This window comes from Schistocerca gregaria, chromosome 3 (genome assembly GCF_023897955.1).
Source record: "Schistocerca gregaria isolate iqSchGreg1 chromosome 3, iqSchGreg1.2, whole genome shotgun sequence".
In the NCBI taxonomy this organism is placed as follows: Eukaryota; Metazoa; Arthropoda; class Insecta; order Orthoptera; family Acrididae; genus Schistocerca; species Schistocerca gregaria.
In genome coordinates, this window is record NC_064922.1 from 247,594,704 (window position 1) to 247,622,556 (window position 27,853).

The 27,853-nt window shown below is 37.2% G+C and overlaps 1 protein-coding gene across 2 annotated transcripts in view; it reads right to left on the minus strand.

The window, feature by feature from the left end:
• Window positions 1-27,853, minus strand: part of LOC126356270 (DENN domain-containing protein 5B) — a 467,453-nt gene that overhangs the window by 79,375 nt on the left and 360,225 nt on the right. For both annotated transcript variants that reach the window (XM_050007116.1, XM_050007115.1), the window contains exons 7-11: window positions 18,126-18,471; window positions 14,326-14,513; window positions 13,444-13,655; window positions 7,769-7,981; window positions 2,401-2,569 (exon numbers count right to left, since the gene is read on the minus strand). In XM_050007116.1, coding sequence (XP_049863073.1) covers window positions 2,401-2,569; window positions 7,769-7,981; window positions 13,444-13,655; window positions 14,326-14,513; window positions 18,126-18,471 — 1,128 coding nt within the window. The remainder of the gene's footprint in view (window positions 1-2,400; window positions 2,570-7,768; window positions 7,982-13,443; window positions 13,656-14,325; window positions 14,514-18,125; window positions 18,472-27,853) is intronic.

Sequence of the window (27,853 nt, forward strand, 5' to 3'; positions counted from 1 at the left end):
TGTTTGGCAAATAATTATGCTAATTTTATTTCAAAAGCCATGTTTTAATTAAGATTGTACTTTCCTTTTTCATTAATTCCACATATCAAATTATTATGCTACATTGAAGGAGAGTTGTCAACAATTTGTTTGGTGGCCACAGCCGAATGTTACTAGTGTTCAGTTGGCTATTACTTTAGAAAACTTTTACTTCAGTGTCCCTGAGATCTCGTTTACGGGTCTTTTCTATCAGTAACTAGGCAATGTAATTACAGAAACTGCCTTTTTTTTTTTTAACATCAGCCACTGGCCTCTGAACAATGCCATCAGTCAACATCCTCATCGGTCTGATGGGAATCTGATGCTGGTTGGCGGAATATATAATTTCATCATCAACAAGAAAAAAATTTTATATGCACCATTATATCATTTCAGAAGTATTGCCACCAGCAAAATCAATAAATTTAGTATTACATTATATATTTTTTTAACAAACCAGTTGTATTAAACACATCTACATCTACACCTACATCTTCATGGATACTCTGCAAATCACATTAAATGCCTGGCAGAGGGTTCATCAAACCACCTGTGAACCATACATCTTTGTAACAGAATATGCAAATGGGATACTGCTGCATGTAATAAAAAGTGACAAATTGTAGCATAGTGGACAAAATGGAATTAATTACCAAAGATAAATTACTGCAACAGCACTTAAACTTGCTTTACCCAAATGAACAACTTGTGAAGGTAGGGCACGGTTATACTTGCAGTTGCTTATAGTAAGTCGAAGTTCATATTTCAAAGGCAGTTTCACAGCTTTGTGTATTTTGAAAGGATATTTACCATTATCAAATAACAATGCATCAATATTTATGAGTGTCACCAAAATTTTTATAGTTGTTGGTGATAAACAAATAACTGATAGTTGTACAGCCACAAAGAGCCTGTCATAACAGGTTTTCTGTAAACATTCATATTGAGTGGGATATCTGTTTACATTGAAAGACACAATAAAGATATTTAATTGCTGTTCCTGCATATGTAGCACCTACTTTCATGTGTTTTATAGTTGCAAGGTTGCTTCGCATTACACGAGTGAGTCTGGGTGCACTGAATGATTGGCTTTGAGTCCAATGTACACATAACAGCACATTAATTGCTGAAACACATTAGTAAAACATATGAAAGTGTTTTAGCAGAGGACCTACAACATTTTAATATTTCACCTTTCCTGTTAAATTGCATTATCTGCCCAACAAAGTAATATGTTTCAAAACCATTTACAAAGACACTACAAAATGACCCTTAAACCACATTGCTGGAATAATACCCATATTGCTCCTATGCTGTTCAAGTGATGCTAAATATGTGGATATGACACGGTACTGACCATTTATTTTTCAGAAAAACTGTGAGAAGAAAATTATAAGCAGTCATTAGAAGTTTCACTACATTGGGGACTAAAACAAAACAAAACAAAACAAAAACAAGAACTCAACAGTAATGGCAAAATTTACATCATTTTCTTTCACAGAGTCTATTCTCAAATAAGTTATGTTTACACTAAACAGACAGAACTAACTGAATGACATATCAAGTTCTGGAATGTAGAAAGGATATTCAATAAAATCTTTGATCAGTTGGATTAAATAAAAGAAAGAATATAGATCATATATTAACTGAAAACTGAACAAAACAATGAAGTTCTAATACATTAAACAGTAGTATTAAATGAAAATACAATTCAGCATCTATAGATATCTAGCAGTGCAATATGAAGTAATTATTTGAATACGATTGTAAAAACGTTGCAACATGTCTTTACAAAAATGACAAGTAGTGAGCAATCCAAACAGCTTAGGGGGTAGAGTTCAGTATCCTCATGAAACATGTAAATCAAGTCAAAGATAATACTGGTCATCATAACCGCCACTTCCTTGAAAAGACTTTTGTGAAATAGCTTACTTACATACACAAAATAATGACAAATCTACAACAAGTGACCACAATCTATTTATGAATGCCAGTTATCAATAACTGGGGAACAGGCCTGGTCCATGTGGCATTTAAAGATGTATTCTATCACTTTTTCTTATGCTGACTAAGAGTAGAAGCATCAACAATCTCATATAAGCTCAAGCAAGACTTTGGAAACACTGGTCAAATCATCTGTGCCTCTTAAATCATGTTAATACTCATCTGCATTGCTTATTTCCTTTTTAAATATTAGCCCAAATTAGGAGAGCAATGGTTTTTCTATAATAGTGTTTTATTATGTGCCATACATTCTTAATCTACAATCAAATTAAACAACTATCGTTAACTGTAATTTTAGTATTTCTGTTGGCCTGCTAAATGTGATTCTTTTATGAGGTTACATTCTTATTTATGTTTTCTATACAACAGCTGTAGTACCTTAAGAAGTTTTTCAACAAAAGACCAGTTCGTTTGAGCAATAAGAGCAGGACTTAAATCTGTGCCAAATCTTGGTGGACGCATGCTGTCCATGGATTGATCCCCATCAATCGATAGCTGCCGTTCCTTCTGGTGCCATCTAGGAGTGTTAGTTATTCGTTTGCGTAACCTACAAAACAAAATGTCATGACTATATTCTGTTTTCTAAAAATTACTTAAGGAACTACACACTACAATTTTTCAAGACATACAGTACAAGGAAAGAACGCCAAAATATCACAGTATTTATGAATAATTATTTGCACAAATTTGTGTCTTTCTTTGTTTTTAGTGGGATTATCAAAATGGATATAGGTGTAGCCGCCACCATGGAGTCCAGTGGATGCACCAAAAGCAGCACCAGTTTCTGTTAATACACAGTATTTAGTTTCTGTTCTCACTTGCTTTCTCTGTCGTGAAGAAGTGAACTGTATCTGTGTATTTTACTGCATTGACTAGTGTATGCTAACTTTTGCACATATAGCAGTATTTAAATTGCATCCAGCAACTGCTTGAGTAAACATTATGGTATTGCTGATATCACAACACCTATTGATTAGCTCATCCTGCCCATTCAACACATAAATCTCTGGATGGAAGATTAATTTGAGTACTTACCACATGGTTGTCACATTACACCTTACAAACATGTTTGAGGTATGAATGAGATTTTCACTCTGCAGCAGAGTGCGCGGTGATATGAAACTTCCTGGCATGTTAAAACTGTGTGCCGGACTGAGACTCGAACTCGGGACCTTTGCCTTTCACGGGCAAGTGCTCTACCATCTGAGCTACCCAAGCACGACTCACGCCCTGTCCTCACAGCTTTGCTTCTGCCAGTACCTTGTCTCCTACCTTCCAAACTTTACAGAAGATCTCCTGCGAACCTGCAGAACTAGCATCCCTGAAAGAAAGGATATTGCGGATACATAGCTTAGCCACAGCCTGTGGGATGTTTCCAGAATGAGATTTTCACTCTGCTGTAGAGTGCGCACTGATATGAAACTTCCTGGCAGAATAAAACTGTGCGCCGGACCGAGACTAGGACTTGGGACCTTTGCCTTCTACAGGCAAGTGCTCTACCATCTGAGCTACCCAAGCATGAGGTAGGCAGGTGGAAGGTAGGAGACGAGGTAATGGTGGAAAGCTGTGACGACAGGGCATGAGTCGTGCTTGGGTAGCTCAGATAGTAGAGCACTTGCCTGCGGAAGGCAAAGGTCCCAAGTCCAAGTCTCGGTCCGGCACACAGTTTTAATCTACCAGGAAGTTTCATGTTTGAGGTATTTGCCATTGCTGAATGTACATCTAAGCCAACATAGGATGCACCATCTGCTGAGATTGAGGCTTATCTTCCTAAAATGTTCGGACAAGTGCATAGGATGGGACTGCTTGTCACTCCAATGCAAGACAGATGATTGAGTCCTTAGGGAAATAGAGGGCAGGTCAGGAAGGAAGGAAGGTTAGTGTCTACTTTGTTTGCTTGCCAGAGGTAGTGTCCAATATGTTGAGGGGACTCGGTCGGCCTCGACTGTGCACACTGGGTGCACCTGGATGCAAACTCTGGCTCGTATCAACACAAATTATATCTGTCACCTGGGTTAAGAGGCCATTATTGGTTCCTACATGTGACTGGCTGCTTCGATGAAAACTAGCCTCACACATGAGGTGGAAGCACAGCTAGAATTCTGCAGAATCATTCCCAGAAGTAACTGTAGTGCTCTGACTTGGTGCTGAATAGAAGTCTTGCACCTGAGACTCAGATGATTCTGTGATGAATGTGGATTTCTCTCCCTTCGGTGTCATGTAGAGTGTTGTAGGAAACACCCTGCCAAATATGTCAGGCACGGACTACAAAAAGGAAGCGGCTATCCCCATTAATTAAAGAGAGTAACATTTGTCATAGAAGACTGGAGAAAGAAAATGTTAAAATTAGGTAACTGCAGGAGTGTCTATGGAGAGGTCCCAGAACTAGTCTCAGTTACAAACAGTAACACTGCCCGCATTCTACTCAGGACAGCAAGTGGCTGAAATCTGATGTTGACAGCAATAAAATTTTTAATTTTGAAAGGAATGTGTATCACAAATAGTCTGACTGGCAGTGACAGAGGTGCGTGTATAGCTGTAAGGAGCATGGTATTATCTAGTGAGGTTATACTGAGGTTATACAGGTGCCAAATGCAAAATAATTTTGGTCAAGGTAAGTGTTAAAGATGGACCAAACATGATCATCAGATGATTTTATAAAGCCTCTGATTCCGAAGCAGTAGTTGCAGAGCATTTGAGGAGATTAGAGAAGGTTTCACATAAATGTCCTGGTCATTTTCTGGCATTAGGTAGAGATTTCATCTCACCAGCTATAAGCTGAGAGACTCAAAATTATTAAAGGGAATACTAAAGACAAGGAATCATGTGCAGTTCTTCTAAATGCATTATCCAAAAATTACTTTCAGTATCTAGTCAGCGAACCAACTCTGAAGATAACATATTAGATCTTCTGCACAAAACAGTCCTGAACATGTTGACTCAGCACAGAAAACAAAACCATGACAATGAAGCCACTGTAGTATCACTGAATACAGTTGTAAATATACACAGTTACAAAGCTATTTCTGCTTACCAAGAGTAAACAAAAGAAAATTCAGATTACCTGAGCAGTTAACGCGAGGAACTCACCTCCAGGAGCAAAACTGACGAGCATCAATGGAGAAAGTTAAAGAGTACTGTACAAAATGCCTTAGACAGGTATGTGCCAAGCAAGTTGTGAGGTATTGGAAAAGCCCATTGTGGTTCAACAGCAATTTTAGAAAGCTGCTACAGAAGCAAACAGAGCTTTACTTCAAATTTAAATGTAGCCAAAGCCTCACAGACAAACAAAAACTGAAAATCAGTGTGGAGAGCCACACATGAAGCATTCAACAAATTCTAAAGTAAAATTTTATCTATCAACTTAACAGAAAATCCTAATAAGTACTGGTCTTATGTTAAATCAGTAAATTGATAGAAGCCATCTGTCCACTCTGTGACCATCATGGCATACAATCAGAGGATGACAGACAGCACGCCGAGACACTGAATGCCTCTTTCTAAAACTGTTTCAATGAGGATGATTGTACTATGATTCTTTCTTTAAACTGTCACATGGATATCAAAATGAGAGGTATCAAAATAAGTGACCATAGGATTGAAAAGCTACTGAAATCACCCAACAGAAGAATGGTCATTGGACCTCATGAGATATCAATACAATTCTACATAGAGTATGCGGCATTAGTGTACTGAATGCCACTGGAGAAGTGGAGCATTTCTAGTAATTGGAAGAAAGAGCAGTAATTCCCACTTTCAAGAAGGGTCATGAAATACATGTACACAACTACAGGGTTATATCTCCGACATAGGTCTGTTGTACAGTTTTGTAGACACATTCAATGCAGTTCTGCACTGCTGCCTAATGAAGAAAATAAGACTGTACGGATTATCAGACCAGCTGTATGATTGAAGAGTTTCTATCAAACACAAAATAACATGTCATTCTCAATGGAGAGAAATCTACATACACACGAGTGTGTGTGTGTGTGTGTGTGTGTGTGTGTGTGTGTGTGTGTGTGTGTGTGTGTGTGTGTGTGTGTATTGAGAGAGAGAGAGAGAATTATACAATTACACAATTGCAAAACAATCACTGGAACCAGTTACCTAAAACAAATATCTAGATGTATGAGTAAAACGGAACAATCATATAAAAGTAACTGCAGGAAAGGCAGTCAATAGACAGAGTCATTGGAAATTTAGTCCACCAACAAAGGAAGTAGCTTACAAATCCCTCTTTGACCAATAGTTTAATATTGCTCATCAGTTTGTGATCCACACCAGATAGGATTGACAGACGACATAGAAAAGATCCAAAGAAGAGCAGTATGTTTCATTACAGGTTAATTTAATTAAATGCAAAAGCATAATGGAGGCGATCAGTCAACATCAGTGGCAGACACAGCGAGAGAGGTGTTGTGCACCATGTGGTTTACTGTTATAATTTTGAGAGTTCTTCCTCCTATGTATATCTCATGAAAAGACCATGAACATAAAATCAGAGAGATCTGAGTTCACACAGAGACTTACCAACAATGGCTAGAACAGGAAGGGCAGGAAGTGACATCTATACACAAAGTACCCTCTCCTACACACGAACAGAGTCTGCAGAGTCTAGATATTTCACCCTGAATTAGCTCCCAAAGACAGGAAGTATGTGTAAACAGTGTAAAATGATACAGCCTAACACCCTAGAAGAAACTATCTTCATATATAACAGGTTCACACCTAGATGTGACAGCCTTTTAACTGAAATTGCATATGTTCAGTTCATCACCAGGGCAGGCTGATGTACAGTTACCATGATTAGAATACTTTATTTTTACCAGTCATATTAGGTGTGACTTTCTGTCTTTTCTAGTAAGGTTTGTACTGACTCTTGGGATTAAAGCACAATTACAGACAAATACAATTAAGTTGCTTCTCCTTATTATTTAGATGAGTGCTTTAAGTCAATGGTACAGTGAGTACATAGCAAGATTTAAAATAGATGCATCTGAAATTCCACTGCCAATCTCTACATTTGAGAAAGGTCCCCTAGACTCAACCATATAGCCCAGTCACAGAAGACCAAAAAATGTTGATCAGAAAAAAATGTGTAACCACAATTTTTTGCTCAGTGCTATAAGGGGGTGTCCTGAACAACAAACAAGCAATCATGACCAGCAATGTTCTCCAATAGAAAATTAAACTACATTACATTTCCTACAAAAAAAAATATTTCTCTGCAACTTCCAGTTTCTACATTGCATGCAAAGGGAAAAAACCGCTGATCAGTGAAAATACTGATGAAAATGAAATTCCGACATTAATCACAGTTGGCTGTTGAAATAAATTAAATGGCAACAAATGAAAATTCATACCGGATAAGGACTCAAATCATGTAATTGAGGCAGAACTTTTGTGGCAACCCAGTATTCACATATTGGGATGTGAACAACCATATAAAAACTACATCCAGGATGGATAGCACACCAACCCTTGTCATTAATCCGCCAGATGTATTTGATATAAGGCCAGCGCCCCTCCCCATCCCAGAAGTGGCGCTTTGACATGTGTGACTATCCAGGCAGGTCAGATGAAGTCCATATTTGAGGAAACCATTTTCTTTTATTGCAGAAGTGTAACAAAAAAATATATTTTCAATCAACTATTATACCCAGTATCAACATCAGTAGCAAAGATACAATTTCAGTTCTACGGAGAAGCATAATGCCCAATAATGTATATCTATAAATATACAAACCTGTGAGGTGGCTCTTTGAGGACCGAAGCATCCAAGAGTGGAAAACCACCAGTATTTCTGCTCGGAGTCACACGCGAAGTTACAATTTCCTGGGGTGGAGAGACCACTACATCAACATTTGCTAGGCGCTTCTCTAGAAGTAGTTGAGAGTCCTGTATCGTAGTGCAGTGCTCATAGTCTGGTGTTCTCACAAAACCTTCTCCAAACCTTTTCCTGATAAAGAAAGACATGCTAGTTTTCTTTTCACCTAAACAACACAGCACACATGTAATTCACATTATTTTTGGATGAACTGAATGAATCACAACATATCATATTATGGGCAGAGACATTCACTTTGGTAACTCATTTCCTTTCATTTTACTATTTGTTACTATGTGATGTGAACTATGTGACCAAATAAATTAAATAGCACACAATATAGCTCAACATGAAAGAACTGAGTACACTCTCACACTATTTTAACAGTTTTAGTTATTGTATTAATTTAATTTTTATTTTTCAAACAATGGAATATCCAGGGTGGAATGTAACAATACTACGAAAAGGAAAGTTGCCACTCACTATATAGCAGAGATGCTGCGTCGCAGATAGGCACAATAAAAAGACTGTCACAAATCAAGCTTTCAGCTAGGAAAGGCCTTCGTCAAAAAGAGACACACACATGTAAACGCAGCTCACACACACAAACACACACGACTGCCATCTCAGGCAACAGCGAGCAGCAGCACCAGTGCATAATGGGATTGGTGACTGGATGGGGGTAAGGAGGAGGCTGGGGTGGGGAGGCGGAGGGATAGTAGGATAGGGGTGGTGGATAGTGACTTGTTACTGGGGAGCGGGCAGGGATGAGATGGAGAGGAGTAGGGCAGCCTATGTGCAGTCAGGAGGTTAGATGGAGAGCAGCTGGGGGGGGGGGGGTTAGCAGAAAAGGAAAGAAGTAAAAAGACTGTGTGCGATGGTGGAATGAGAGCTGTGTAGTACTGGAATGGGAACAGAGAAGGGACTGGATGGTAGAGGACAATGGCAAATGAAGGTTGAGGCCAGGAGGGTTACAGGAACATAGGATATATTGCAGGGAAAGTTCCCACCTGAACAATACAGAAAAGCTGGTGTTGGTGGGAAGGATCCATATGGCACAGGCTGTGAAGCAGTTATAGAAATTAAGGTTGTCATGTTTGGCAGCATGCTCTTCAAAAGGGTGGTCCACTTATCTCTTGGCCACAGTTTGTCAGCGGTCACTCATATGGACGGGCAGCTTCTTGGTTGTCACGCCCACATAGAATGCAGCACAGTGGTTGCAACTTAGCTTGTAGATCACATGACTTGTTTCACAGGTAGCCCTGCCTTTGATGGGATAGGTGATGTTTGTGACTGGACTGGACTGGTGTAGGTGATGGTGGGAGGATGTATGGGACAGGTCTTGCATCTAAGTCTATTACAGGGGTATGAGCCATGAGGTAAGGAATTGGAAACAGGGCTTGTGTAGGGATGCACAAGAATATTGTGTAGGTTCGGTGGATGGTGGAATACAAATGTGGGAGGGGTGGGAAGGATAATGGGCAGGACATTTCTCATGTCAGGACACAATGAGAGGTAGTCGAAACCCTGGCGGAGAATGTAATTCAGTTGCTCCTATCCTGGGTGGTACAGACTTACAAGGGGAACACTCCTCTGTGGCCAGACAGTGGGACTTTGGAAGGTGGTGGGAGACTGGAAAGATAAGGCATGGGAGATTTGTTTTTGTATAAGGTTGGAATGATAATTACAGTCTGTGAAGGACTCAGTGAGGACCTCGATATACTTTGAGAGAGACCACTCGTTACTGCAGATGTTACAACCATGGGTGGTGCTAGGCTGTATTGAAGGGACTTCTTGGTATGGAAAGTGTGGCTGCCATCAAATTGGAGGTTAGTAGGTTTGATATGGACGGAGGTACTGATGTAGCCATCTTTGAGGTGGAGGTCAATATCTAGGAAGGTGGCTTGTTGGGTTGAGTATGATCTGGTGAAGCAAATGGGGGAGAAGTTGTATAGGTTCAGGAGAAATGTGGATAGGATGTCCTCACCCTCACTCCAGATCACAAAGGTGTCATCAATGCATATCAACCAGGTTAGGAGTTTAGGATTATAGGTGTTTAGGAAGGATGCCTCTAGATGGCCCATGAATAGGTTGGCACAGGATGGTGCCATGCGGGTGCCCGTAGTTGTACCCTGGATTTGTTTGTAGGTAATGCCTTCAAAGGAGAAGTAATTGTGGGTGAGGATGTAGTTGGTCATGGTGACTAGGAAGGAGGTTTTTGGTTTGGAATCCATGGGGTGTTGGGAAAGGTAGAGTTCAATTTCAAAGTTTCAACCCTATTTACTATCTCTCGACCATGTGTCATATTTATCACTGTTATAGTACCCCTACATTTGCAGAGCTGAATATGTTGTGTCATTTTAAAATTGAGGGTGATACCATTCGCAGAAAATTAGTCAATGATGCTTTTAAGGATCTTATTTATCAGTTCTTCTGTTGCTGTATGTATGCTAGGACTGGTTACAATACTTTTGTCACCTACAAAAATAACTAATACTGCTTGTTGTAGTTTACACGGAAGATCATTTACATATATGACTCAGTCTTGGAGAACCCCATCAATGATTGCCCCCAGTTTCAATAATGTCCATGGATTATACTGGTTGAATTATGAAGTACGACTTTCTGCATGTCATACCTAGCCAAATATGACATTATCCATTGGTTGGCTATACCATCAATCCCATAAAACTTCCAGTTTACTTAGAAGATAAACTGTTTGATTCGCACAATCACGCTGAGCAAACGTGTAAATAGCATTCGCAGTAGAGCAACTCTTTAAAATCCAAACTGTGATTTGCTGAGGATTTATCGTTGCACATGTGTGATATTTTTCTCAACTACATCACTTTCACAAGAATTTTGGAAAATGATATCAGTAGTGAAATGGTTTAGTATTTATTCACGTCTCTCCTATCACCTTTCTTTAAGAGGGGTTTAACAATGGCATATTTTAGTCTCTGGAAAAATGCCTTGGTTTACTGATGCATTACATATTTCAGATAAGACAGGGTTTATTATATGGGGACAGATATTTAATTCCCTATTGGAAACATCATCAAATCCAGACCCACTTTGATTTTTGAGAGAATATATAAGTTTCTTAATAAAGAAGGAAAAGTTGATGATACACTCATATGTCTGAATTTTATGAGAGTTGCTTTTTCACTGTACTCCCGTGATTTTTCACTTTTAATTGTTGTCTCTATACTTACTACTATATTTACTAAATGATTATTTAATGTATTTATTACCAGTGACTCATCATTTACAGCCCTTCCATTCAGTTCGATATTGATGTTATGCTGTCTGTGGCTGGTCGTCCTGCCTCTTATTTCAGTACATTCAATACAGCCTTAATTCTGTTGTCACAATTACTGATTTCTGACATTATGTGAATGTTCCTTGTTTTTTTAATAAACTTTCTTAGTAATTTCAAGTAGTTCTTGTAAAGCCCAACTACTGCAGGATTTCTTAATTGTTCTTACCAACAGATACATTTCCCTTTTCCATTCACAAGATAGTGGTAAGTGGTTTTTATGTGATTGTTTCATCTCCTTTTTGATAAGCTTATGTAAAAAGCTATTTTCAAATAATTATACGAATTTAGCGTGGAATAGATTAAATTATATGCCAGCATTTGGTTCATTATAAATTTCATTCCAGGTCATCTCTTGTAAGCTATTCTTAAAAACGCCTGTCCAGGGCTCATTAATTATTCTAACTGGTTTCAACTGAGGAATAGCCATCCCTCAGGCACGAACCTAACTAACTATGCATCATGATCACAGAAAGAGCATTTGACACTCCTTAAACAGTTATTTTCTTGCTTTTAGCTTCACCAAAGAAAACATTATTAATTATGGTCCTATTGTCTTTATCCATGCATGTTGGAAAAGATAATTACCTTCACCAAACTGTAAGATCCAAATAAAGTTTCCAGATCATTTTTCCAATCAGAATCCTTTAGAAGATCTACACAGGAGTCGCCAAGACTACTAACTACTTGCTGCTTTCTCACAGAAAGCACAGTAAGGAATCAGGCATAGTAAGGAATCCATATTCCTCATGAACAGTTCAAAATTTTACAGTGGGAATCGATATACAGTTACGATTAAAAGTGAACTATTTTTCAGTGTTCATTCACAAGCACACATTTTTGTTAACTGATCACTACAAAATTTACTTGTCTCAATGTTTCTGAACTACTTTTTTGTTTAGATATAATATATGTAACAACTCCTTTTCCCACATCAACTTTGCATGAATACCGTATTTACTCGAATCTAAGCCGCACTTTTCTTCCGGTTTTTGTAATCCAAAAAACTGCCTGCGGCTTAGATTCGAGTGCGGCTTAGATTCAAGTAAATACGGTAAGATGCTAGAGCATAATCTGTTATACGTAACTTATCTAAGACTGTGCTTATGTGGTGCTCAGAGACGCACAGGATGTCTATCTTTTCAGAGTTCTCTGCATTTTCCAAACAGACAAAAGCTATTCTACCTTATTACGCAATACTCTAATATTTTAATGAAATAAGGAACTTCACTTATCTGTGTTTCATAGGCATTTTGTGAGGCTCTTCTGTTATTTTGACTTCTTTCACAACAAGGCATCTGAACCCTTGATTCTAACCTAAAAAAGGTACCTCCCTGCCACTAGTAATCACAAGGCCTTGAAGCTCAGCCAACCTATCTTTCCACTTCTTATTCAGATGTAGGCCATGTCTAGTATATTCACATCTCCCAATTGCAGCAACAGCACTACAGTAATATTGTCTACTACGATTACCAGCAACTCATGTACAAGGTCAACTGCTCCCTTGGACTGTGTGTTCCCACCTAATTTGCTAAAGAGTGATCCATCGTAACACCCCATAAACAATATACATTTGAAGAAATTTTTATTTATTACTTTAAAATTCTCTGCTTCTGATTGCAAGGAAGTTGCTACAATGCCTGATTCTGAAGTGATAACAAATAGAACACTTGTTCACCAAGAAAAGATGGCACAGGCTTTGAGCAAGAAACTATTTTGGCAGTGGCCTAAAGTGGTTAAGGAAAACCACAGAAAATATAAATCTTGGAGGCAATGCAGGGATTTCACACCCACTCATTCTGAATACAAAACCATGGCATTTCATTTCAATTCTACACTTTTAAATTTTTGCTAGTCAAAGAAACTGCTAGTTTCATAATTAAGTATTCAGGAACGTGAATATCTTTCAGTGGTGAAAACACTCCATGCTACCAGAAACTGCCAGGTGTACATGTAATGACTTAGGAGAAAGTCTGCAAATAGTAATAAAACAGTGTTCTGTTTTTGCAACTATATTTATAAGCAATGTGTGATTTACTAAACCTCCTACCCTACCAAACAACAACATGCAGCTTTTTCAACACTTATTGTTCTTTCATCTTACATACAGTGCACTTCTAGCACCAATTTCTTTCCTCCTCACTTCGTGTTTTCAAAATCTGTGACGTAATATCACACATATTTTTTTAATTTTATTTTTTAGGATAACATGCTCTTTTAAATAATTTACAATCCAACATACTACAAAATTTCACCAGCATGAGAAGAAACATACCTGAGAAGCCTTATTCGTCTATCAAATACTCTAAGATTGGTGTCCACTTCACTCCAAGTGGTCATGATCTTGTTGTCAATTAACGTAGCAAACATCTGGCTTTCTATGAAACGTGAAAGAAAGGGCAAATGTTGTTCAGGCTGATCAACCAGGAAAGTAGCTTTGTCAAAGTTTTGCATGGAATCCCTGTCACTTAACCACTGTTCCTTATCCTGTAACAATTAATGTCAGTTTTTCAAGTACATATAAGTGTAACATACATGGGAAAGTATCTATTCAATTGCCTTCCAAACAGTATCAGCAAAATAAAGAACATTAATACCTTTAAGTGTACCATCAGAGAAATACTGGAAACAAATCCATTTTATTGTGTAAATGAATTCACTGGTTATTGCAAGAAAAACACAAAAATGTGATAAGAAGTTGCCATCATTCAATTCAAAAAACAATATACATGCATGTATGTAAATTTGAATGCAAGGGAAATATTCACACTATGAAAAAGAACTGAATACACTGTGCAATATCATATATGTGTTATGCTGTACTCTGTGCTATAAATCCAATAAGTTACAGAAAATTACTGTATAATTAAAATGTCAAGGCCTATACATAATCACACAGCTTGTGTCAACTGAAATACATCAAATGGCTAAATAAATAAAGCAATGTTCAGATGAAACTGTTATATAAATTTACATATACAAACTTATCATTTTTTCACAAAAAAACCTTTAAATTGGATCTGCTGAGAAATACTGAAAATTTGTGATCTGAACAGTACTTTATTTAAAATATTTCATCAATGAGGATTGTATCTTTTGCTCACTATCAACATTCACAGACATAAAATTCAAGATTGTTTTCTTCTACAATACTTACCTGATTTGGTGGAATAACAAAATGTTCATATGCCGAAAAAATGTTCACAAAGCGATTCAGAAAAATTTCTCTGACTGCATTGTTAAACCGCAAGTCTTCAACGTACTGTTGATGTTCATTTAGTTCATAATCTGGATCACGGCAGTCATTATTAAGGTTTCCATCGACAATATCATCTACTCCCACACCTGGAGAATTATTGAACAACATCAAATGAATCCCTTGGGACATTCTACACATTTTCCTTCTATAATATAGAACATATAGAGATGAACATAATACAGTTTAAATTTACCATCACCACCACACACAATCACAGCTGCTTTTATTCATCTTGATAAATACGGAGCAATTCAAAATTAAAATAGCAATTACAAACAGATATAACCATTTAAAGCATAGCAGCAAATCAATAACAATCACAGAGAATGTACAAGGAAGTTCAAAACTTCGATCATTGTGCAAGCACAATGAATCTGAAGCTCATGCATGAGCAGTGGCACTTAGGTGAAAGTTCTATGTTATAAGTGAATATGGCACATCCTCTACAACAGGCATTATGCATGTTAGAATTTAATAATTTTCATTCCAGCATCACAATGCAGAAGTTTTGTCAACAATATAATCAAGAAGCTCCAAATACCATCATCTGCAGTAGGGATCAACAATTCAAAGAAACAGGATGTTTGTGCAAAAGAAAAATACTGACTGGCCTTATGTACCACCACAAAAGAGTGAACGAATTTGCCTTTCATTTAATCGTAATCCATAGAACCTATGTAAAAAGCCAGTAGGGAGTTACAAATGCAACAAACAATAGTTTGAATTCTATCCAGAATGAAGCTGAAAATGAAACTGTAGTTATTTCATATTTTAGAGGAACTGAAACAGGTAGAGTAAATTAAATATGTGAATCAGTCTAAAGCAATGCTGGAAGCTATGAAGGAAACAGCATTTACTATGAAACTGTAGTTATTTCATATTTTAGAGGAACTGAAACAGGTAGAGTAAATTAAATATGTGAATCAGTCTAAAGCAATGCTGGAAGCTATGAAGGAAACAGCATTTACTAAATATCTTATTTTCAACAATGAGATAACTTCCACATAAATGGCAAGCTCAACTGGCCCAACATTCAATTATGGGGTACAAAGAAGCCTTAGTGTGTAGTTGAACATCAATGTGACTCACCAAATGTTAGTGTGTTCTATGCAATGTTGGTGCAAAAATTATATGTTCCATTTTTCTTCAGTGAGCTAAGTGTTTCAACATATGTATAACAGCACCTGCTTGAGCAATAGCTGAGACTCATCTTAATATGGATTCCACGGATTACATCTTTCAGCAAGATGGAGCACCTTCACATAGGGATCTAAATGTTTGCACATTTTCAAATTTGCATCTTCTAAACTGCTGGGTCAATCTATTAGACATGACAACACTGTGCTCTGCGCTTAATCACATACATATCCAAACTTCATATTTCTTTTTATGGGGTTATGTGAAAGATTTAGTGTATTTGTGCCTCTATTGCCAAAACAATTTCAGAATTCAGAATGAACATTAGTAATGCGCTCATGTTGAGGACTATACATATGCTTCAGAATGTATGGCATGAAATGGATTATTGCTTAGATGTAGCCCATGTGTCCAAGAAGAGCCATATGAAACACCTATACAACGTATTTAAAAACTGAGCTCTTTTTTTAATCTATACATTCTCTGCAATTCTTATCAATGTATCATTCTTACCAATGTTATCACCATGATTAAATACTTACAATCAATTTCAATCATTATATTTGAACTGTAACATTTTAATAGCAGTGGGGTCACAGCCATGACAAATTTATTGAAATGACATCAGTTTGGCACATTGGCTGTTATTGTTAGGATGAAACAATTCTTTTATTTTATACAGTTCACTACTACGAAATTTTTGTTGTGTTGCTTTTCTCAAGTGTAAAATATATCTTGATAAACACACATACTTAGCTAACAGTCAATGTACCTGTTTATGTGACATTTTAGAAGCAGAGTGTGGCTGGCAGGACTTTTCAAGTCACAGACATGACACCAGGGGCAACAAAAAAAGTAGTTGCACTTATATGAAACTATGCATAATGTAACATCTTAAGTCCAGCCAACCATGCTCTGCTTCTAATATTGTGTGATATACACAAGTACACTTCCTGTAACCCAAATATGGGTTTGATTGTTTATTCACAGCTGAAACTATATAGTGATGAATAATATAAAATGCTGGTTTAATCCTAACAATAACAGCCAGTGTGGCAAACTGATATCATTCAAGATATTTTGAACTGCCCTGCATAATTCATTTAACAAAACCAAACAATACTGTAATTAAATATTGATTTTCATTAAACATTATGTTTGGACCAACAACAACACAGGATGACCAATGACGCACACAAAAATTTTATTTTAATATGTATTTTTAGGTCACAGTTTTTCCTGAAAATTCTAAGTAAAAGAAATCTTTAAATTAGGAAAGGTATTGAGACAACGCAAACCTTATTTTAAAATGTTCAAGAGACACTGGAAATTCTTTCCTGATAAAAACACCAGAGTGTGTGTGTGTGTGTGTGTGTGTGTGTGTGTGTGTGTGTGTGTGTGTGTGTGTGTGCGCGCGCGCGTGTGTGTCCATTTGAAATGTATGGTTATGGAGGTGGGTTAAATCATCATATCTTCATGCTTACAATAAATGCTACAACCACTCTCATTAAAAAACAGTTATGACATACTGGTTGCACAGACCTCGTGACAGTCAGCCTATCAAGTTGGGGATGGTATTTCATGATCCAACAGCAGAAGTTGATGATCATTCTCCTGTTGTTATGAAGCCAACCCAGATGCCAGTTGCCATAGAACACATGTAACTAAAAATTACAATACCCACTTGGAGAAGTAAAAGTTTAGATTTCTTTAATCAAAGTTGCAGCAATAGCCACAAATAATCCAGACTGGAGTTCCCACATGCTGAGCAACTGTATAAGCTATTTGGTGGATTTTCTTCGTCTGGTTCCGTACCCCTCCTTCCTTTTTTGTGACACTATAATAGTAGAATCTCTGTTATTTGGGTGAAATGGTGGTGGAAAATAATTATCAAGAATGCTTTTAATTTATTTCCTTCAGCATCACCTGAGGTGATCGGTATTTGTCAGATCTCAAGCAGGGATAGCACTATGTTGTATGTATGTATTTACTATCTAAAGTATATTTCTTTGTTTTAATAACTGTATTCTGTAACACAAGTTGGTTAGTGCACTGAACCATAAATAGTGAACTCTATGAAACAATGGTCTTCAAATGATAGTGCCAAGTGGACTAAATAGTGCCACATGGTCTGTGTAATGGTTAACTGGGTGGCATAATTAGAGAGGTATGTGGTGTCTACCACCCTTCAACCCGTTAATATCAGCATCTAAAGCTCGTAGTCACTACTTCTTTTCAAATAGCTCCTCAGTCTCGTGACGACACTTGAGCTGACCTGGTTCTGTCTGCCCCATCAAGTATAAATCATGGGAAACATCAAAGCCTGAATGAGGGGCTTCTGTGTGGTACTTTGTGGTAGCCAGTCATATTGACAGCTCAGCCACAGGAGTTGACTAGCGTGTTAAAAACAATACTAAATAATCAAAACATACACAAGTACTATGATAAAATATGTACTGGAAATGAGTTGCAAAATACTGATTCGATAAAATTACTAAAACATAGATGAGTCAAAAACAAATTAAAGTAAGAGATATGCAAGTTGAGATGCTAAGTTGTACCTTTGCTCCGTACAATTGCAACAATTCTCTGGAGTGCATCAGACTGAGGTGAACCTGATGATGAGTGTGATCCATCAGATACACCAGAATCTGAATCATGAGACCAAGAGTGCTTACGGCGTGGCTGGATTTGTGACTGAGATGGAAGGATGCAGCTTGATGTCATGATATCACCCTGACCACCAGACACATTGGCTAAATCTAATGTCCCTGCTGACACTCTGAATTGTTTCAGCACTTCCACTAATTCCACTATAAACTCTTGCCTTTGTGGAAAGCTTGGAAGTTCCTCAGGCAGCTGCACCTTCCTCTGATCAATATCGACAAAGCATAGATTTCCCTGTTGCTGCAACATCCACATTACATTAAGCAAATAATATATATAATTTCAGATGTTTCTCATCTAATCAGAAACATTTACAAAACAAACTTGCACTACTAAGCACAAAAACTGTTGTTAAAGCAATCAAAATAATAATAGTAATTGTTGCTCTTATATGTAACAGAATACAATCACATATTCAGATTGCATAGGTAGGCTTCCTCCAAAAGGCTTGACCACAATGTTCACTCTTCTTTCTCATATCAGTGCATCAACCATCAATCACACACATTTGATGATCATTTGTATAAATGAAACTACATTGGTAGTGCTTCACTGCTACAAAACACATGAATGTTTCCATTTTACTTGTACCTCAAAATGTTCTGATGAAGTTTTGTCATCCTCAGTGTGTAATCTTCATTCAACAGTCTTATAACATACAGCAATGTAGTACATCAGAGGCACTCTGTTGTGACTACCTTCATATATCATTGGATTACAGCAAGCCACCGGGTGATTATAATTAAAGTTCAGTTGTTCACAGAGGTCCAGTGTAGGCTGTAATTATCATATGCCAGTGAAACTGTGTAGATATGCTAATGCATTAATGTGGACCTAATTTAACCTGGAAAACACATCAATTCCAATTTCGGCCACCACAGATGCAGATCTGACGCTGTAAATTATAGAAGATGTATAATGTTTCCATATGAATGGATTAGGAAAGAGGCATGCACAAAGGTGGTCAAATAAGTAAAAATGCAAAAAAGGCATAATGTTGACTTTATTAGTAATCACTTCTTATAAAATTTGTTCAATCTGTTCAATATCAGCATCGGAGAAGCTGACAAGATACTGCATCCACAAAAACGATGTGATCAACATTAGCTTGCGGCTGTTCCAGTGGAATTTGAGCTATGTGTTCCTGTATACTGGCAGACTCAGTAAGTCCCTGTTAAACAAGTTCTTTTAGATAGCCCAGAGTCACGAGTCACATGGATTCAGGTCAGGTGATCTTGCAGACCACGTATCTAGAAAACCTCTGCAGATAACTCATTCGTGGAAGGTTGCATTAGGCAGATCTTTCACTGACATGATGTTTTGCCCCCCATCTTGCATGAAAACAGGGGTTTCCCAACAGTTGCACTCTTCCAAAGCAGGTATAACGTGGTATATAACGTGGTGTCGAAAACATGCAGACATCACGGTACACCTGACAGGCCCTATGAGTATATTCTCCCCAAAGAAGAACGGAGTGAGAATAAAAGTGCTCATGAATCCACACACCAGAGTCACGTATGATACATGCAGTGGCTCTTCATGCATACCAAGTGATTTAACAGGACCCAAATTCGACAGTTCTGTGTATTCACTATAACCTGCAGTGTAACATGTGTGTTGTCCTTCCACAGATTATTGTCCATCCGTGCTAGATACAGAAAAGTAAATTTACTAAGTTGTCGTGGATGATGAGGTTTCAGCTGCTGCACCGTCTGGCTCTTTTACAGTAGCAGCGTAAAATATACCGCAAAACTTCGCATACTGCTGACCATTGGATGGACTATTCTTGTGACACTGCACTACCACTACCTGTGGCATGTACTGCATGGTCACTTACAGCAACAGCAACCTCATCAGTAACTTCCACGAGGCCAGGATACCTTCTCCTTCCAGGTGCCATACCAAGTTCACCCATGTTTTTGAATTTTATTATCACTTTCGGGCCTGTCCTCAGACCTTTCGGTGATACTTTAACTGCTGCTGTCTACAAAAAACAGTTTAACTAACTGCTCATGGTCTCTCTTCTTGATTGTCATACAGTAAACTCATGTTACAGCCAGTAAAATGACAGAATGCATGTCATACAATGCACAGTGCCAGATCCCCACTTGGCAGTGAAGATCGGAACCATTTTTTTCCCCAGAATACATAAATTCCACATTAAGGCATTACCATCTCTATTAAGTTTCACTGTCATATAATAATTACAGCCTGCACTGAACCTCTGCGAGTAGCTGCACTTTAATTATAACCACCTGGTATAACACATTAACTGAAAAAAGGTGCAGAGGATTCTCCAGTGCCAGAGGACACTATCTGACAGAAAATACTATTTCTCTGTTTGTTTCACAGTATCTCATATTTTCATTTTTAGAATAACAGAGATTTACTGTAAAAGTGTTGTGTATATTGTAGACTTATGCAATAATTTCTTTATACATAGGAGAAATAAAACATTAAAAATGGTCTATATAGGAAACTGATTACAATGACATCAATGTATCTGTAAGAATCAAAAGAACAAGAGACAATTGACAATCAGAAACAACAGTGCCCATATGTACTCCCTCCTCAGTATGAAGATACAGATCCACAACATGATATACCATAAATATGTTGAAATTAACTTTGATTTTACCCTAAACAGGCTTTGGGATCGACTACAGAGAAGAATTGACAAAAGGACAGCACAATTCACGAACTTAAGTGTTTGAGCTGTTCACCAGTAGTCTATGAAGTTTAATGCATTTTAGCAATTTTCACCGACATAAACTCACGCTGCAGTGTTCTTCTCCAGTACGCCAGTGTAGAAGTGTGCACAGAATCAGCTAAGTGAAAAATCTATGCAATACATACATTTACTTATATATAAAAGCATCAATGCTAATTTATACTGCAATATATTGTGAAATTTCGAAAATTCCTAAGTGTTGCAATAAACTCTTACTGTTATTGTCAACTATAGGCTTGCTGTGCTCTTTTAAATTTTTTGAGAACTGTAGCCCTTTCCTCATTCAAAACAATCATTCATTAATTTCGTTGTACAATTATGTGAGAAGTTGGTTATTTTGAGAATTTTCAGACACTTGCAAAACAAAACTTTTGTATGTTACTGGTACATGTGTTTTGGATACATAATTTGTTTTGTAGCAGATCAGCATTTTTGGTGCACAGTTTTGGCAAGAGTATATCATCCCAGAATTACATTGTATATCAACACAAACAAACCTGCACTTTTGGGAATTTTCAGAAGCTATCATTGTCTTGCATAATCCACAAGGAATTTTAGTAAATCGACATTTGTGATTTTGTTACTGCATCAGATATTCTAACCAATATATTGTGTTACATCCAGTTTTCCCTTATAGAGAAGTAGCACTACATATTATCTGCATCTACTGTAAATAACTCTGCATCTGAGTTCGCAGACAATTACAATTAATCTCAAAACATTTTAGAAAATTATAATTTTTATCTCAAGTTTTTATGTTGCATTAATAGAAATCTCATTTTGTATATTTGCTTCAGTTCCTATAGGGAATTAGCAACTTTTTAACTCAACAGATTAAAAGATTATCAGTGGGCTTAATTTATTTTTTCACTGCCTTTAATACATTGCACCAGCCAAAATGCAGCCCCACGGTGAACACAGCATGAATTAGTGAACTTTTGTAAGCAGCTGGAAATCGCCCTAACTACTGACAAATGATAGGCAGCTGCTGCGAGTCAGTGTTCTGGAAGAGCTCCCGAGTGTCATGTACCTGTGAAACCACTACCGGACGTACCTCCCAGTACTATCCTCCCCTGTTGATCCTGTCTCCTATGCAGAAGGTACAAGATCTGGCAATACTTGTCCACTTGATTGCAAGTGGTGTGTCCATGGTAGAACCAGGTGTCCTGTATTGGGTGAACTGGGACTAGCGAGGACTCAGGGTATTGTGCCAATCCCTCTAAGCAACAAGTTTGAGGTGCTCTCTCTCAACGAAACTGAGCCAGTGGGACTCACGTCACCTGTTTTGGGGAAACCTGTATTGTCCAGTGTCAAGAGGAGAAAAACACAAAAAGGTAGGCACCTATTATTCGTTGTCAGTTCAAACATACAGTGAATGATGGTACCACGTAGGGAAATGGCAGCAAGGGACAGGAAAGGACACCAGGTGCACTCAGGGTGTATGCCTGGTGGGCCTCATTCAGTATGCTGAAGAGACTATTCTAGCAGCCACTAAGGGAACAGAGTGCAACCAACTACAGATGATGGCACACATTGGAAAAATTATGCCTGTCATCTGGGCTCTGAAGTCATACCTGGTTCATTCCAGTGACTAGCAAAGAAGATTGAGAAGACCAGCCTTGGGTATGGTATTTCGACGAAGCTCACAATTTGCAGCATGGTACCTGGAACTGATCATGTCCCTTTGGTTCTGATGAGTTGAAGGACTGAACCAGAGATTTTGAAGGTTCTGTGACAAGCTAAGCTGTAACTTCCTGGACTTGCGCCATCGGGTTGAGAGCTGTAGGTTTCCCCTAAATGGACCAGGTGTGCACTACACAACAGAGGGTGCTACTCAAGTAGTTGACTGTGTGCAGACACTCCAACCAATCCAAATAACTATAGCTGTAGAAAACCCAGAAGTATCAGTATAAGATCAAAAGAAATACCTCCCACAGCTGAAAGTATTAAAATCCTGACGGTAAACTGCCAAAGCATTTGAAACAAAGTGCCAGAGTTTGAAGCACTCATGAAAAGCAGTGAAGCTCACATAATACTAGGTACAGAAAGCTGGTTGAAGCATTAAGTTGAAAGCAGTGAGATTTACAGGGAAAATTTAAGTGTATATCGACAGTACAGGCAAACGGGAAATGGAGGTGGCATATTTGTCATAGTAGACAAGAAACTCAAATCTGCCGAGATCGAAACTGAAGCTCCATGTGAGATTGTTTAGGCAAGAGCCAAAACCAGGGGCAGTCATAAAATGATAACTGGATCCTTCTATCACCCACCAGACTTGTCTCATGATTTAACGAAAAACGTTAGAGAAAACCTCAGTAGAGGAACTATGGCTCAAGTTTAAAAGAATAGTTGACCACACATTAGATAGTTATGTATCCAGTAGAACAGTCCATAATGGGAGGGAACCTCCATGCTAGATAGTCGCAGTACAATAGGTGTAAAATAAAGCTTAGGGCCATAGACAGAGAGATGCTGAATGAAACACATTTGGCTGTCAAGAGACCAATGTGTTGATACATTCAAATATTACCATAGCAGAATATTGTTAAATGATCGATCACAGAACCCACGAAAATTCTTGTTGTATGTAAACACTGTTAGTGGCATTAAAGTTAGTGTCCAGTCCCAAGCAAATGAGACAGGAACTGAATTTAAGGGCAGCAGAGCAAAAGTTGAAATTCTAAACTCCATTTCAAATGTTCCTTTACAAAGGAAAACCCAGGAGAACTGCCCCAATTTAATCTTTGTACTGCTGAAAAGATGAATGAAATACGTGTTAGTGTCATTATAAGTGTTGAGAAACAGTTGAAATCATTAAAACAGGGCAGAGCTCCAGACCACAATGGAATCCCTGTCAGATTCTATACTGAATTTGCAGCTGAGTTAGCCCCTCTTCTAACTTTATCATAGATTCCTCAAGCCAAAACCCATGCCTAGTGTTTGGAAAAAGGCAAGGGTCCCACCCGTCTACAAGAAGGGTAGTACAAGTGATGCACGAAACTACCATTCAATATCCTTGACATCAATCTGCTGTAGAATCTTAGAACAGTCTGATCTCACACGAAATGAGGTATCTTGAACAGAACGACCTCCTCAATGCCAACCATCACTGGTTCCACAAATACCGATCATGTGAAACCCAACTTGCACTTTTTTACATGACATACTAAAAGCTTTGGATGAAGGCAATCAGGCGATGCACTATTTCTTGATTTCCAAAAAGCATTTGACACAGAACCACATTTATGCTTATTGTCAAAAGTTAAATCATATTGTGCGTCAAGTGAAATTTGCGACTGGATCGAAAGACTTTTTGATAGGCAACTCCTTCTGCTCTATAGACGAATATCTTAATAGAGACTGTTATGCCAGCTTAAGTAAAAATGTCTATTAGATTTCAGTTTTGACAGCACTTTGTCACAACAGTAAAGATTAGATATTTTGTGTATGATAAATTTATTAAAAGTGCATAACAATGTTTCATTCTGAAAATGTATTAATTCTGTATTTATTAGCTGTTCAGGTTTACTGTATTGTATTCATTTAGTTTGACAATATCCTGACAAAAGATCAGGGTAGTAAGTATTATATTCAAATGTTTATGTTTTTTATGTTATACTTTCTGACATGTTCCGCACCCATGAGAATCATCTCATTTTTTGGGTCTATGGAATGAAAACTGAATCTAATCTAATGCAATCTAATCTAAGGACTTTTTGGTAGGGAGGACACAGCATGTTATCTTGGATGTACAGTCATTTTCAGATGTAGAAGTAATACCGGGTGTACCCCAGGGAAGTGTGTTAGGCCCCTTGCTGTTCATGTTGTACGTTAATGACCTAGCGGACAATATTAATAGTGATATCAGGCTTTTTGCAGATAATACAGTTATCTATAATGAAATACTACCTGAAAGCACATCTTGATAAGATTTCAAAGCGATGCAAATATTGGCAACTTGCTTTAAATGTTCAGAAATGCAAAATTGTGCTCTTAAAAAAATGAAAATAATATAGTACCCTATGACCATATCAATGAGTTACTGTTGGTACTGGCCAACTCATACAAATTCCAGAGTGTAACACACTGTCGGAATATGAAATGGAATGACCACGTAGGCTCAGTCAATGGGTAAAGCAAGTGGTAAACTTTTGTTTATTGGTAGAATACTGGAGAAGTGGAATCAGTCTACAAAGGAGATTGCTTACAAATCACTCATGGAACCAGTTCTAGAATATTGCTTAACTGTGTGGGACCCATGCCAAATTGGACTAACAAGAGATACTGAATGTATACAAGAAGGGCAGCATGAATGGTCACAGGTTTGTTTAATCCATGGGAGAGCATCACAGAGTTACTGTGGAACTGAAATGGAAAACTCAAAGATAAATGTAAACTATTCTGAGAAAGTCTATTAACAAAGTTTCAAGAATCAGCTTTAAATGGTGATTCTAGGAATACACTACAATCTCCTATGTATTTCTCAGATAGGAATCATGAGAATAAGATTACAATAATTACTGAATACACAACGGCATTCAAACAATCATTCTTCCCATGTTCCATAAGTGAATGGAACAGGAAGAAAATCTAATTACTGGTACAATAGGACACACCCTCTGGCATGCACTTGACAGTGATTTACAGAGTATAGATGTAGATGTTGATGTAGATAAAGAATATAAAAGCAATTCTGACAATGTTTGGAACTATCTTTTCGATTTTAATAACTTCAAATTTTCTATTCCATTTTAATAATTTGTAAGTGTTTACTCCAAGACCAATTGGACTTTTGAGAAGCTGTTACATCCTGACTGCTTATTTAATCCTCAATCCCACCATTAATTCATTAATTAGTTAATTAATACATTCACTCATCAATCTATTCATTCTGTCCTGTAGATCCTAATAAGAAGGAACACCTTCAGGGATATGGAACAAGTCAAGATATACATTAACGAAAGACAAGAAAATCATTTCAATATGATTGTATACTATAACAACAACCCCTGTACTGCTTACTGTTTTCATGGTTATGTCAGTTAAATTTACACCAGTAAATTAGAAAGAAGGCTATTGCTTTTAAGAAATCTGCTGTTGTTTATTTGTTAGTGATAGCTAAACATTCACTTGATTACCAATTTTTCAAAGAAAATATTTACTAACATCTGTAAATACTGAATCCAACTTACAGCACATTACTGCTTAACATAAAACAACAAACACTGCTAGAAGCCATGTAACTAACACAACTATTCAAATTCTCAAGCTATATTGATAGTAATAAAAAATTGACACCACTATTAGAATTTGAAATTTCCAGTACATGCAGCATTTTGATTAGGCAAAAACACAGTTGTTATTTACTGTTTAAATACTAATAAATTATGGGGACACAGATCTCAGTATTATAATGGTTGCAATTTGATCTCTGCAACAAGAAATCAAAGAAAAATATACTGTCAGTCAGCTCCACCAGTTATAATGTAAGAATATCTGCGGTGTTTTAAGTATCATTGTGCAAAAGTACAGAGCTATAACTCTTTGTCACTAAACTTGCAAGTGACATTCTCTCTGCATTAGAGTACAACATGAAATGCTATTGCATATGATGATTAACTGTAACCATTTCAGTCTGTAAAATAAAATTAACCCATTCAAATTCTTCCTTACAGGATAACTAACAATGACAACTTACAGATATAAGTTTTAAGCACAACTCTGGATAGTAAATAAGAATTAAGCCTACAACCATCACGAAGGGGCAAAAATTGCCTGTACATTTCCCTTTTATAAAAAAATCATGACAAGTATCCTTCTGTCTTTGTGAGTCATTTTCTATTTGTCTTACACCTTATAAAGTACTATACTGTACATATCTGTAGTTAACATAAAAACTGCGAATAAAAAATTTTAGGCCCAAGGGTACATTCTGTCCTGGGTTAGTACTACACGTGACCATAATTTTGTTCTCTACAACCACCAAGCATGGACAAAAATTGCCCGTGCATTTTTCCTTTATTAAATTTCATTTGGCAACCTCAACTGTGTTTTACAGTTTCTAGTTGTGAGTCTAATAATTGAGTTTTATTACTAGCAATTATTATCACCAGTCTGTCACAGTAGAGCAAACGTATTTCTTGTAAAGTAGATTTTATAAAATGAGTTATAGAGGCTTCAAAGATACAGAAGTTTTGCTAAACTTTTAGTAGGTGACAAATTATCAGATTTCAGTGATTTTGAGTCAGATCATACAGAAATGGAAGAGAATTCAAATAAAGAAGTGGAGGACAATGAAGAAACAAACCATGAAGGTAATACTCCAAATAAATATATCATAAGTTCTGGTAGAGAGCATTGTAAAAGGGATTCTGCCAATATAGTCCATGGATCAGCAAATTACTACTGCTAGGAAAGTAACAAGTATATGTGAATTATTTAAGAAATTTTTCACTTTTGAAATAGTACAGAAAATTGTTGGCCATACAAATGAAGAAGCTGAAAGAAAAAAAACATGCCTCCTGTGAGCATTTCTGAAATACTTGCTTTGACGGGAATTTTAATTTTAATGGGAATTAACCAGATAGTTTGTTATCTGATTTATGGTCAAATTTATTGGGAAGATCCATGTATAGAGGAACTATGTGTAAGACAAGAGCATATCAGCTACTGAAAATTATTCGCTTTATGATAAAGGCATCAGGGCAGGAAGACGTGTAAGTGACAAATTTGTACCACTGTGCGAAGTATTTGAAGAATTGAATGGTATGTTCCCATAGTACTTCAGAAGTGGACCTCATAATACAACTGATGAAATGCTATGTCTTTTCAGAGGTCACAGTCCTTTTAAAGTTTTCTTCAAACACAAACCTGGAAAATATGGTATACTTG